This window comes from Bubalus bubalis, chromosome 9, assembly GCF_019923935.1.
Source record: "Bubalus bubalis isolate 160015118507 breed Murrah chromosome 9, NDDB_SH_1, whole genome shotgun sequence".
NCBI lineage: Eukaryota > Metazoa > Chordata > Mammalia > Artiodactyla > Bovidae > Bubalus > Bubalus bubalis.
This window is the reverse complement of record NC_059165.1, coordinates 43,526,363-43,541,110: the sequence shown is the minus strand read 5'-3', so window position 1 is coordinate 43,541,110 and position 14,748 is coordinate 43,526,363. Positions and strand designations below refer to the sequence as shown.

General features: G+C 39.0%; 1 protein-coding gene across 9 annotated transcripts in view; it reads left to right on the top strand.

Annotated features, from left to right (window-relative positions):
• Positions 1 to 14,748, top strand: part of SGCD (sarcoglycan delta) — a 1,096,788-nt gene that overhangs the window by 673,696 nt on the left and 408,344 nt on the right. For all 9 annotated transcript variants that reach the window (XM_044947411.2, XM_044947410.2, XM_044947415.2 and 6 more), the window contains one exon: positions 8,040 to 8,228. In XM_044947411.2, coding sequence (XP_044803346.1) covers positions 8,040 to 8,228 — 189 coding nt within the window. The remainder of the gene's footprint in view (positions 1 to 8,039; positions 8,229 to 14,748) is intronic.

Genomic DNA, 14,748 nt, shown 5'->3' with positions numbered 1-14,748 from the left:
TCCTTGTGGTATCTTGAGACTCTGTGCAGTTTATAGAATTTGTTTGATGAGGGAATAGATGGATGAAAGACATTTAGAGAGGTTTAACTTGAGATGGTAACTGGAGTGAAAGTGATAAGTTGAGTTTAACATTCATAGAATTACAGAATGAAAGTATAACACTGGCCATTGTCTCTGAGATGGGAGAGATAACACTGACTCATAACATCAACTTGAGATAAAGAGGCAGAGAGGAAAGTTTGAAAAGACAGAAATCAGAGATAGAAGGAAGGGGCCCTGGAACAGAAGTGTCATGAATTCCAAAGAAGGACAAGGTTTCCAGGGGAGAAGGAGATGTTGGTCAACCAAAGCTTCAGCAGGTCCAAGAAAAGGACATTGAATTTTGACCAGGGACATAATTAGTGATTTTTGAATGGGCCATTTCAGTAGATATATGAGAATATGAAGTTTTTAGTATTTGTCAAGGACCTGGGGACCCTGGGCATCAATGAGAGTAAAATTAGCAACATGTGGAGAAAATCACAAAGGTAAGCTAAGATTGTGTTTAATGACAAAGAGATTTGTGCACAAAACACTGAAGACTGCAAAGAATGTTAAACTCAGTACATTGCTAAAGAGGATGATAGAAATGAAAGCTCCAGGGTAGGAATGCAGCAAAAATGTGAGGGATGGGAAAGCATACCATTAGAATATGGGAGGAAATGGGTAATCTGGTGAGAAATAACACAAGTAGAGGTAAAGGTGGACCCTGGGATGCTTTTTTTGTGTTGGATGTAAATTTGGGTTCTTGAAACATGATCCTTGGGCCTTTTGTATCCAGAATCAATTTTGGTGCTTGCTAAAAATACAGATTTCTCAAATGCGCCTTCAGTTCAGTTCAGTTCAGTCGCTCAGTCATGTCCAACTCTTTGCGACCCCATGAATCGTGGCACACCAGGCCTCTCTGTCTATCACCAACTCCTGGAGTTCACCCAGACTCATGTCCATCGAATCGGTGATGCCATCCAACCATCTCATCCTCTGTCATCCCCTTCTCCTCTTGCCCCCAATCCCTGCCAGCATCAGGGTCTTTTCCAGTGAGTCAACTCTTCGCATGAGGTGGCCAAAGTATTGGAGTTTCAGTTTCAGCATCAGTCCTTCCAATAAATACCCAGGACTGATCTGATCTCCTTTAGGATGGACTGGTTGGATCTCCTTGCAGTCCAAGGGACTCAAGAGTCTTCTCCAACACCACAGTTCAAAAGGATCAATTCTTTGGCGCTCAGCCTTCTTCACAGTCCAACTCTCACATCCATACATGACCACAGGAAAAACCATAGCCTTGACTAGACAGACCTTTGTTGGCAAAGTAATGTCTCTACTTTTTAATATGCTATCTAGGTTGATCATAACTTTCCTTCCAAGGAGTGAGCGTCTTAATTTCATGGCTGCAATCACTATCTGCAGTGATTTTGGAGCCCAAAAAAACAAAGTCTGATACTGTTTCCACTGTTTCCCCATCCAAATGCGCCTAAGTCTTACCAAAGTGATTATTCCTTGATGCAAAGCCTATGAATCTGCATTTATGGTTTGCCAGGGTGGTTCTTGCACATTCAAAAGTCAGAAAATCCTTCTCAGAGGAATGTACATAGTTGTACCTTTTATCAAGCTCCCTGGTCGCTCAGATGGTGAAGAATTTACCTGCAATGCAGGAGACCCAGTTTCCATCCCCTGGGTAGGGATATGCTGGAGAAAAGGATGGCTATCCACTCCACTGTTCTTACCTGGAGAATTCCACAGACAGAGGAGCCTGTCCATGGGGCTGTGAAGAGTTGAATACAACTGAGTAACTAACACTTTCACTTTTTTCACTTTCACTGAGCTCAGCTAAGCAGTGATGTATTATGATGATGTTCTACCGAAGTTTTGGTGTATGTTTGAGGTTCTTTATGGGAGGGACCAGAAGACTCTCTAGGTTTTATGAAGCCTGGAACTTAAATACATTGTGGGACTATTTTAAGGAAAAGAATATTAGAAATACAAACTCAAGTTTATAAAGATGACCACATACTTAGAACGAGAAAGGGACTTCAAGTTTTAATTTTTAAAAGCTGAACTATTATAAAATCCAGAAAAAATAACATTCCTAATTATGTGTCTGATTTTGTTTTGCTTGTATATCCTTTGACTGCCTTTTTGTATGACAACTCTTGTCACACACAAGTGATATGTGGTGCTATCACTTTCTGTACAGACAATAGAAAGGTAATTGTCTCCTATTCCAATTTCAATAAAACTTAAAAAAAAATATTGATGGTGGTGAAGCATAAAGCATGCAACTTTACTTACGGAATACAGACACACAGTGCACACACCCTGAAAACACAAGATTTCTGATTTTCTTTTCCATAGTTCCCATAGAAAAAGAAAAACTGGGGAGGACATTTGTTTTCTGTGCTACATTGAGTGTATTCTTCAGTCAGTTCAACTCAGTCGCTCAGTCGTGTCTGACTCTGTGCAACCCCATGAATTGCAGCACGCCAGGCCTCTCTGTCCCTCGGACTCACATCCATCGAGTCAGTGATGCCATCCAGCCATCTCATCCTCTGTCGTCCCCTTCTCCTCTTGCCCCCAATCCCTCCCAGCATCAGAGTCTTTTCCAATGAGTCAACTCTTCGCATGAGGTGGCCAAAGTACTGGAGTTTCAGCTTTAGCATCATTCCTTCCAAAGAAATCCCAGGGCTGATCTCCTGTAGAATGGACTGGCTGGATCTCCTTGCAGTCCAAGGGACTCTCAAGAGTCTTCTTCAACACCACAGTTAAAAGCATCAATTCTTCGGCACTCAGCTTTCTTCACAGTCCAACTCTCACATCCATACATGACCACAGGAAAAACCATAGCCTTGACTAGACGGACCTTTGTTGGCAAAGTAATGTCTCTGCTTTTCAATATGCTATCTAGGTTGGTCATAACTTTCCTTCCAAGGAGTAAGCATCTTTTAATTTCATGGCTGCAGTCACCATCTGCAGTGATTTTGGAGCCCCCAAAAATAAAGTCTGACACTGTTTCCACTGTTTCCCCATCTATTTCCCATGAAGTGATGGGACCAGATGCCATGATCTTCGTTTTCTGACTGTTGAGCTTTAAGCCAACTTTTTCACTCTCCACTTTCAGTTTCATCAAGAGGCTTTTTAGTTCCTCTTCACTTTCTGCCATGAAGGTGGTGTCATCTGCAGATCTGAGGTTATTGATATTTCTCCTGGCAATCTTGATTCCAGCCTGTGCTTCTTCCAGTCCAGCGTTTCTCATGATGTACTCTGCATATAAGTTAAATAAGCAGGGTGACAATATACAGCCTTGATGTACTCCTTGACAGGATAGAATTTCTGTTTTGACTGGGTGTCAATGAAAATTGAATTCTATGGCTTGAAATTTTAAATAACTGATGAATAGGGGAAAAAAAAAAAAAGAAAACAACCTGCAACTAGCTTCTGGCTCCTTTGCTACCCCCAGGTATCTGGTGTTTGTCATCAGAGGCCATGTTTACATGGCCACATGTCCTTTGGTCCTGTACCTTCATGATGCCATGCTTGGTGAATTGGCACCAAGGGTGGATGGAAAATTCCTGCAAGATATTCTTACACAAGGGGAGCTGGCATAATGTACCTCTACAGGGAAGTGGCTGCAAATCATATAAATACATATCTAAACTATGTAAACTCCCAATTCAGATTCCTCTTATTTGGACCTCCAAAATGCACGTAAATCCTCCAAAGCCACCCAAAATAAAGGGAAGTTGAAAAAGACAGTCTTTTTCATCTTATTTAGTTGGTTTTACAAAAATGTGTGAAGAAGTAATACACTACTAGGGAGGGCCCCTTCAAAGTCCATGGAAGAGACTGGATGAGGGAACATCTGAAACTACAACTTCATTCCCTGTACAGCAGACTTCTCCCAGGAAGGACCAAAAGAAACCCAGATTGGAGTCTGGATTGCCTCTTAAATTTTTATTATTTCAACATGTTTCAGTTTTTTTTTTTTTACTGGAAAATTCAATTTACTCAGCTTATCTAAATTTTCTTCTTCCAGCAGGATTATTGATAACAGATGTATCCATTACCTTATTGTTTGGCAACACTTTGTAATTTTTTTCTTTTAAAAAAATGTATTGGAGTATAGTTGATTTATAATTCTGTATTAGTTTCAGGTGTACAGCAGAGTGAATAAGTTATACATATATCCACTCTCTTTTAGAGTATTTCCCCATATAGGTCATTACAGACTATAGCGTTCCCTGTGCTCCACAATAGGTTTTTATTAGTTATCTCTTTTACATATAGTATTGTCAATCCCAAGTTTCTGCTCTCCCCTTTTCCCCCTTGGTAACCATAAGTTTGTTTTCTACATCTGTAACACAATTTCTGTTCTCTAAATAAGTTCATCTGCACCAACTTTTTTAGATTCCACATATGTGTTATAATCATTTGTACAAAACGGGTCCCTTTCTCCCTCCCTCCCTCCTTCCTTCCCTCCTTCCTTAAATTGCAGACTGGAATTATTATTATTTATGTGATTCCTTAAGGTAGGCTGGTAATATGGTTCAGATCCAGGAGTCCTCATGGCATGCATAATCCGCCACTACACCGGGTATCAGAGAATATAGGTTCTGATCCCCTCTCAGCTACTAACTCCTGTGTGGTTTGAAGGGTCACTACTTCAGCTTGCTGGGTTTTAGCTCCTCAGCTGGTCAGTTCACACTGGGGCAAAGTTAGTGGTTTCTAGGAGTACAAAGGTTCTGCAAAAGGGCTTCAAGGGTGGCCAAGTCCTCACTCTTCCTTTAAGCAGAGGAGCTCTGCTGTTTCATATGCTAGACTTTAAGATATTTCTACCTTGAAATAGTCGCATTATGGAAAAAAAATTTACAACTGATTCACTTTGCTATACAATTGAAACTAATACAACATTGTAAATAAACTATAATCCAAGCAAATTAATTAACAACAACAAAAAAAAAAAAACAAGCAGCAGCAGCAAGGAAGGCATCTGGCTTAATAAAAAACAAACAAAAGGGGCATTTTTTAGATAAATTGTCCCAAATGCCTGGAATGACCTGGGGATTCCAGGTCATTCCAATTCCATTGTAGCTCTCATAATTTGATTTTGTATGTGTTAAAAGTTTGTTTTGGGTTTTCCTGCTTAATCAGGGTTGAGACATTATTCTAGGTCAGTGGTATGTAACCTTGTCTACACTTAAGGATTATCTGGAGAACTTTTAAAAATTCTAATGCCTGGGTCTTACCCTTGTGATTATTATTATTTTAATCTGAGTGTAGGTGATTTAAAAGTGCCACAGGTGCTTCTGATGGGCATCAGGATTGTGAACCCTAAGTGGAGATAATCATTGCAACTGTCAAGTTTGAATAATCTGTGTATGAAAAAAAAAAAGCACATGTGTGATGTCCATATCCACAGCTACATAAATATTGATTGAATATTCATTTCCATTTGATAGCTAAGTTATGTTATGCCCTCCACTGCTTGAGACAAATGTTAGAGAAAAGGCACAGTGTGTGGTGGCAATATTCGCTAGCTTCTGTACACTGGTTTCTCAAGAATTTTTCATTGTTCTTCACACCTACAAGGGTCAAAAACAGCTACTTTTGTCCTTGCCCCCCACCCCCCACAAACCCTGGAGCCAGACACAAATGGGTCAGTTTCTCTAGTGTTAAATTAGCTGATGTATAAAACTAGTTGATTAGAATCAAAGGATCTTGCAAATGGGATTCTAAGATTTTGTTTAATTTATGGAATATGATTCCTTGGAAAAGAAAGGTCTAATTTCCTTCAAACTTATAAGACATTTTCTTCCCTTCTCATTGATCTTGGTGTGTGAAAAGGTCAGTGAGAGATGACATTGCTGTGTTCGCATGTGTTTCAAATACCCCTGACTTGCAGAATTATAAGGGGCTGAGTAGTACCATTGAGATACTTTCATAATGTGACACTCACTGCTTGGTTGGGAACTCAGGGCTTTGGGAGCCAGAAGTGGAAATTTGCAAGGATATAAGAACTTTCTCCTGTATTTGCCTTGGACTTTTGTACAACCTTAGATGGCAGTAGATTTTATAGTGGGTGGAAAAACATTCAGCATTTGTTCATCATGCATGCATTCATTTATTTTTTACTTATTCATTCCGCACACATGGGTTTAAACATATACTCATATTAGAGCCTGATTTTGGTGCTAGGTAAGTATTCAGAATGGCATAAATGTGTATAGGTCTTCACTGAACATTTGAATAGACCTTAAGTAAGAATTCATTTGGCTTTTCAAATAGAATTCCCCTGGTGTATAAAGGCCATGGGTTCTCTGGGGGATTTTTAGATTTTATGTGTACATTTTAATTATTAGCAAAAATCCATACAGTAATTATATTCTGAACCATCCAGAGGATGATGATCCTCATAACCAAGGACATGATTTTAGGGTCTACAGTTTGACTGTCACCATGGTCACCTTGGCACCACTTATTACTCATGTAATTGCTATTGACTAAGATGAACGGTCTTATTCCTAGAGAATACGGTATGCCTACGTGAGGGCCAGATGAAGTAAACACACCGAAATAAAAGTCGTGCAGCCATGTGAATGGAGAAAAGCAGTAGGGCTGTGCCACATGGCTCATGGCAGAGTAGGGATCTGTGCTCAGAAGACGCTGTGCTAAAGCTCTTGCTACCACAATATGCTGTGTAGTTTTGCGGATCATCATTCTTCTCAGTAGGCAGTTATTTTCCATTTTAAATGATACGCATTGGTAATTTTGTTTGTATTTAATTTTAAAATTTGTTTTGGTTGGAGAATTTTATAGAAGTAATGTTTACTTAGATTTGTGTTGGTACCTAATTAGTAGTGCTAGTATAAAGATAATTTGTGTCAACAGCAGGGGTTGGAGAAACCTTCCTTCCTTTAAAGGGGATTGGTATATTACTTAATATTGGCAGATTTTTTTTTTCCTAATTTATCTCACTCTGCTATAATCACTGTTTAGTTCATTTTTCCCATTAGCCTGCAAGCTCCTGGAGTGAATATTCATACCTTACTTGACTTTCAGACTCTTTTATATTTATTAAATAAATGTGTTGATAAGAATTAGAATCATCTAACTCCTAAGGACTACTTGAAAGGGTAGTGAGATCTCTGTCAAGGGAGGCATTTAAACACAGGGTATCACTTTTGAAGGATTCCTGAATCAACTGAGCACATCCACACCTCTTTGAACTCTGGAAGGCAGGATCAAACTTGTTACTTTTGCCACTGTGCTAGGTCGCTTCAGTCATGTCTGACTCTTTTCAAACCCCATGGACTGATTTTGCCACTGACTTTTCGGCAATACAGAATAATTTCTTTGGAGATCATTTTACCCCAAATCAATTGCCTAAGTAGTAGTAGCATAACGTTAGTCGCTCAATCACATCTGACTCATAATGACCCCATGGATTGTAGTCCACCAGTCTCCTCTGTCCATGGGATTTTCCAGGCAAGAATACTGGAGTGGTTTGCCATTGCAGGAGATCTTCCTGACCCAGGAATCAAACCGGGGGTCTCCCTCACTGCAGGCAGATTCTTTACTGTCTGATCCACGAGGGAAGCCCAAGTAGCAGTAGTATACCAGCACAATGAACTGTTGAGGTTAATTTACTTTTGCAGGTGAATTCTCAATTGTACCCTGAAGACTTTGAGTATCTCCCTCTTAAAGATGTCGAAATTCTAAGACTCATTTGAAAAGTGAATTCCTATGGGTCCCTCTACACCCGCAATATGTATGTGGATGTCTCAGAACACATGATGAGAGATGGCTGCATGAAAAGAGAGGGCTCATGCATGCATCCAGAGGAGCCACTTTTGTCCAGAGGATACAGATTTTAGATTTGTCAGGAAGGCAGAAACATATGGACAGCAGTCAGCCATATCTCTTCAGGTTGATTTTTTCCTATTCTTTTTCCCCCCTCTTTCTCCTCACAGTTTAATGTGAGTGCTTTCTCGGCTCATTTATTTCAGATGCCTCAGGAACAGTACACCCATCACCGGGGCACCATGCCCAGCTCCGAGGGGCCGCAGGTATACAAAGTGGGGATTTATGGCTGGAGGAAAAGATGCCTGTATTTCTTTGTCCTACTCCTGATGATTTTAATACTGGTGAACTTGGCCATGACCATCTGGATTCTCAAAGTCATGAACTTCACAATTGTAAGTAAGACCATACAGTTTTCTTTAGCTCTTTTGAGGGGAAGGGAAAGCATGGGGGAAGAAAAAAGAATGTGGAAAATGATGGTAGTAAAATTAAAAATAGCCTACAAGCAGTGGTTTTGATGGCGGGGTGGGGGGGCGGGGGAAGCGTTGCTGCTCAGATTACATGTGAGGATTGACTTCTTTTAAATCTCAACTCCTCAGAGGCTGGTAATCCAGTTGTGGGATGTTTCTCTTTTGTGATCCTCATGTGAGCTTTCCCTACATTTTGATAACTGTGTTTCTATAGCCTGTAACTTATAAATAATTTGAGTAAATAATGTAGGGAGAAGGATGAGATAAAGACCAAAGTAGTAAGTTTGTGTTGTTGTTTTTAATTTTAGTAGTAATTAAGAAAGTTTTCGTGAGGTAAAGTTTGAAACATCAGTGTTCAATTAGCCTTTGGAGAACATTAAAGAATTTTCAGTATCTATTTACACCTGGTAGTTAATGGAGCATTTCCTCGATTTTTAGGAATAGAATCAGAGGAGTATAGCCATTTTATTATTATTATTTTTAAAGAATTTGTGTTTATACTTTCTTGAAGAAATTCTTGATCTTGGTACTTAAGGCCATGCAGCAGATTGGACATTTGCTTGTTGAAGTTCAAATGAAAAGAAAATCTTGGCAAAAAGATTTTTGGAGTTATTCTGAGGTATTTCCCTAGAGCTTTTGTAAAGATTATAACAGTATAAATAAATTCTTGCATTAGTGAGAGCATAGTCCTAAAAATGCTTTCTTTTCCCCTGGTAATGTCAAAAGTAAGTAAGTATGTTGGCAATATAAAAGAACTCTTGTGTGATAAGGAAATGTAACCATAACATAATTAAAAGTAGGGATTTCATGTGAAAATCCAAAATAGAATAGTGGATATTTGTCTTTCCTGAATTATAGAGTTTATTTTTAATCCCTCACACCTGTGCACAGCTAAACTTCCTTGCCTTTGCTCAGGCCATTTCTTCTCCTCGGGCTGCTTTTCTCCATTTTCTGCCTGGTACAACTCCTCCCTGATACTCCTGTAGCTCCATTTGTGTATTTATTATTTTACTGATCACTCCAGATAAAAATTTTTACGTGTGTCTCCCAGGCAGCGTGAACTTTGATAATAGCAGGGGTGGCATCTCTTTTCTGTGGGCCTTTGTTCATCACTCATGAGAAGGGCTCTTGGCACTTGGCTCATGAGGATTACATAAACCAGTGTTAGTGCATCAAAAGGGCTCACTTTTAAAATCGAAATATAGTTGATTTACAATGCTGTGTTAATTTCTACTGTACAGCAAAATGATTGAGTTATACATACGTATGCTTTCTTTTTCACATTCTTTTCCATTATGGTTTATCATAACATTTTGAATATAGTTCCCTGTGCTATACAATAGGACCTTGTTGTTTATCAATTTTACATGTAATAGTTTGTATCTGCCAATCCCCGACTCCCAGGCCATCCCACTCCTATCTACCTCCAGGCACCACAAGTCCGTTCTCTGTCTGTGATTCTGTTCCTGTTGCAGATAAGTTCATTTGTTTCATATTTTAGATTCCACATATAAGTGACATTATATGATATTTGTCTTTATCCTTCTGATTTACCTAATGTGATCATTTCTAAGTACATTTGTGTTGCTACAAAAGGCATTTCATTCTTTTTATGATTGAGTAGTATTCCACTGTGTATTTTTACCACATCTTCTTTATCCATTCATCTTTTGATGGACATGTTGGTTGTTTTCATGTCTTGCCTATTGTGTGTAGTGCTGCTCTCAATATGAAGGCTCATGTATCTTTTTAAATTATGTTTTTGTCTAGGAGTGGGATTTCGGGATCTTGTGGTAACTCTATCTTTAGTTTTTGAGGGACTTTCTGTAGTGGCTGCACCAACTTACATCCCTGCCCACAGTGTAAGAGGGTTCTCTTTTCTCCACACCCTTTCCAGCATATGTTATTTATAGACGTTTTAGTGATGGAGAATGGTTCACTTTTTAATATTTGCAGTAAGAACCAGCAAATTAAGCTTCTGAATTGCAGTTTTAAGTTTCAAAGATGATACAGGTCAATTTCCAATGTATTGTAGGGGTCTAAGAAAATATTTTCTAGAATATTGGAGCACATTAGGTTCTACTTCTGAATTAGAATCTGTAAACATTTTTTTGAACTTACTTTATATTAAAAAAAAATCAGAGAAGTGTTTTAGGTGAGAGAGATATGGAGGTATGATCCAAGTTGTAGTCTAGATACTGCTCATGTAAGGATGCAATATAATGGAGAAAGTGTCTCAGAGTTTAAGGCTCTAAAAGGTGTCATGAATCTGCCCTTAAGTCCAAGGGACCATAGTTATCATTTGTCAATATGCATGTTCTGTGACGTTTTTATTTCATATTTCAAAAACTTTAAAGTAGAAAAATTCTATATTGTAATATAAAATAGAAGAAGACTGAAACTAGGGCAGTAGAATGAAGAATAAATGCTCAAAAGACATTAAAAGATGGAAGTGACATACCTCAACCTCAGCTACTGTTTGGATATGAGTTGTTGAGGGATTGAAAGATAATTCTGGAATACTCCAGGTTCTTGATGGTGAGATGGTTGGATGGTGGGCCAAGAACAACCAGATGGAATTCATTATCTTTCCACTGAAATTTAGCTGACTCATGTTTCCCTCTCATTCCCTGTTTGGGGCTGTTTTTGTTATATTGACATAGTTTGACATGAAGTTAATGTATAGAACCTGAAAGATTAGAGGGTGAATGTGGTGGAGAATATGAACTCAAACCTAGATAACCGTGATATTACACAAATCTGGCTTCTCAAGTATGTTTTATCTGGCAGGCTCAATAGTGAGATGTTTATGTAAATGTATATTGAGTGACATATCAGAGTGACAATTCACTCTGAATGTTATGTGAGTTTGGGGAGCAATATGATATTAAGGTAATAATCTATATAAAATAGGCTATTTCCTGTAGTTAACTAAATTGATTGCCAAAGTTGAGAGTTCTTAAAGATTTACCAAACCAAGTACTTACTGAGGTGAGAATAATGCTATTACTAGTCATAATGTGTAATTTTGTAACAGTAATGCTTTTGAGCAAATAGAACTAAAGTGTCAGAAAATTGGTCTTTCTCTGGATGGTAAAAACATCTTCTCCATAAATCATGGTATAATGCATATCCCTTTAGAATTATAATTCTATTCTACAAATAATAATTTCCTGACAGTGAATACCTTGAGAAAGAAGGAGGTGTTCACCAGTATAACATTGGTGAATGTGGAGTGCGTGAGCACTGGAAATCCAACGCGATAGGAGTGAAGCGGTTTCTGTGAGGATTCTGGACGATTGTCAAGAGGAAAGACTGATTATTTGGTACACCTGGAATGTTTAGTAATTTGGGATTTGGAAAAGTTCACACCTTAATCAAACCCTCTGAGTACTGACAAACCAAGAGTGATGTCATCTGCAAGTGTTTCCGAGGACTCGGCAGTTTACCCAATATCGGGCATCCAGAATTTTCTATGTTGTCAGATTTGCATTCTATGCTGTCCCCAAGGGTTATGCTGAAAGAGTCCTTCCTTTATAACAATCTGGACAAACATCCAACCAAGTTTTATTTGTCCCAGATGTAAATCAGAATAAAAATGAACTTTTTTCCTCTGCTTTTAGCAGATTACTCTGCTGTTCATTATTAATCAAGATAGAATTACAGTCTCCTACTCTTTTCCAGTGTTTCCCCTACTTGGAGGAGTGTTTAATTTACCTATGTTGTAAAGACGCATAGGTTCACCTCCCATAGTTTATCACACACTGTGCTTTACAAGGAAACTAGTATTATTTATTAAGCATGTGCTTAATATGTGCTAGTCACTGCTTGGCATTAAAAAAAATTATCTTGTTTAATTTTCCAAACAACCCTACAAATTGGTTATTACAATCTCAATTTTAGTAAAATAAAACCCAAGGCTCAGAGAAGTTGAGTGCTTTCTAAAGGAAACAGCTAGTAGTCAAAGAACTGGTGCTTGACTTCAAAGCCTACCCCTTTATACCACAACACACAGTCGGTTCAGTTCAGGTCAGTTCGGTTCAGCCGCTCATTCGTGTCCACCTCCTCTAGCTAATTGCTGCAATGACCTGGCTTTTCAACACAGCTCTGAAGCTGCTGAAGTGGTTCATTACCTTTGTTACCTGCCCTGTGTCATCAGATAACAAATTTGCTTCCAAGATATCCACTGACATTTCCTGCATGGAGTAGTTCCTGATAGTTATGTGTGTTCAGTCCTTAACTCAGTTCTCTTTATCCTACAGTCAATGACCTCTCCCTTCACTGCTTCCACCTTTGTTATAATCCCTTTTTATGTTTATATATATATTTAATGCAAACTGAATAATTCTATCTGTGTCATAGGTTGGTGTGTAGACCAGTCTGAGTTAGCACCTGACCTGTAGAAAGATTTCATGTTGGGAACAGAAAATCATGGGAGACCCCACTCAGGGCAGTGGTTAGGGGCTCAGACTCAGGACAAAGATGCTCTATGCTCACATATGAGTTCTTCTACTTTAACAAAATTTTCAACCTTTCTGTAATGCCATATATTGAGAGTAATAGCAATACCTACCTGTTTATATGTTTGTTGTGAAGAGTGAATGAGGTGATAAATGTGAAGTGCTTAGAAAAGGAGCTTGTTCCAAAGTAAATGCCTTCTGTTAGTGTTTATCATTATCATCATCATCATTTATTGAAGGCTCATTTTGCATCAGGCTCTCTGCCATTGCAACTTATAAATATCTAACTTAATGTTTATGTGGATTGGTATTATGATACCAACTTCACAGGGAGGAGAGAAGCTCAATAACTTGATTTGGGATCACATAGCGAAAAAGTGGCCGAGTAGAGGTTTGAATCCAAACAGTCTTAGTCTGGAATATGGTTTATTCATCTCTGTGATGTATTGTGGGGCAGTGCAGAAATCCCTAGCATGAGTGTCATGGAATGGGACACCTAGCGGGCTATGAACTACATCACCTTTTCCTTCTGGCGCTCAGTGCAGAGATGAAAGCAGGGAACTAGGTATCCTTTAGGACTGCAAGGCATCTTCCTGTTTGAACACTACAGTTTTGTCTTTGGAGCTTGGCCTTGACCAAGAGATCTCTCTCTGTAGAGGGCTGCTGCTTCTACCAGTGTATTCCAGCAGCTTAATCCAAATAACTTGGCCTCAAAGACCTCCCAAAATACTGCAGTACTGATTGTCTACAGTGTCATTTAGCACAAGTGCTTATTAGTGGCAAAGCTTAAAAAGTTTGATTTCCAGTGAGTGTGAAATCATTATTAGGTGAAATAGGTACCTTGAGCCACCTCTTCAAACATCCTCATCTTGCAGTTAATTGAACCAAAGTAGATGATGAAGTTGCCTGACCCAGCTTTAGCATCCCAACCATACAGGGAACTCCTCAGGAGCAGGGGTTGTATTCTATTCTTATTTATAGCCATGGACCAGTGCCCGTATGCAGTCAGATTTCAATGTGTGTTTGTTAATTGTCAAACACATTTGAGTGTTTTATACAGACCACATGTATGAGATGATGGATGTCAAGTACCTGGTCCATGCTGGGCACACAATATGTCCTAGGTAAATTGTAGCTAGCTATACTAGTGTTTAACAGATCCTCTAACTTCTCTTTCTTTTTCCACTCATTAAAATTACAAAATCCAAACCATTGTATCTATGATTAAGAAGAGAATGTCCATTTGTTTAATAAAAACTAAAACAGAACATACTTTGTAATGTTCCTATATAATCTTAATAAAAATTCCTATGAGGTAGACACTACTTTCATGCATATTTTACAAATGGGGACGAGGAGGTTCCAAGAAGTGCAATAACTTGTCCAAGGTCACACAGTCAGTGAGTGCTGAAGCTGAAATTGGGTCACAGGAGTCTGGCTTTTGAGCCTGCACTCTTAATCAGTACACTATGCTGCCCATTTTCCAAGTGCTATTTTTCATGAAGACAAATTGAATTTGTTCAGTGCAATGTCTAAAACATGATTTATTTACCCTAAAGTAAGATAAAGATCCACTGAGGGTCAGAGGAAGGCATTCTAATACTTGTAAATTGGACACAGTGTAAAACAGTAAAAGCCAGAGCGAATGGGCAGTGAGTTCCATAACTCAGAACACTGACACATCATCTGTTTGGAGAAGGGTTGAGGAGCCATGACCCAGTCAAACTAACTCAAGCAGAGGGGAGTGAGGATACACTTGCAGAGGAAACAGGACAGGGGCTCTCCTGGTGCGTGGGTGGGTCTCATGGCCATGGGACCCAGAGTACTCTTAAGAACCAACGGCAGTGTTGGGGATGCCCATCCTCTGATTTTAATGGACCACATGGCCTTGGTATTGCCCTGAAACTTTTGCTTCTGTTGGCAGGCCAGGATTCCTCTACCTTTGTGGGGCTACCAGTTACCTCCTGTGTTTATCCAAGCTTCCT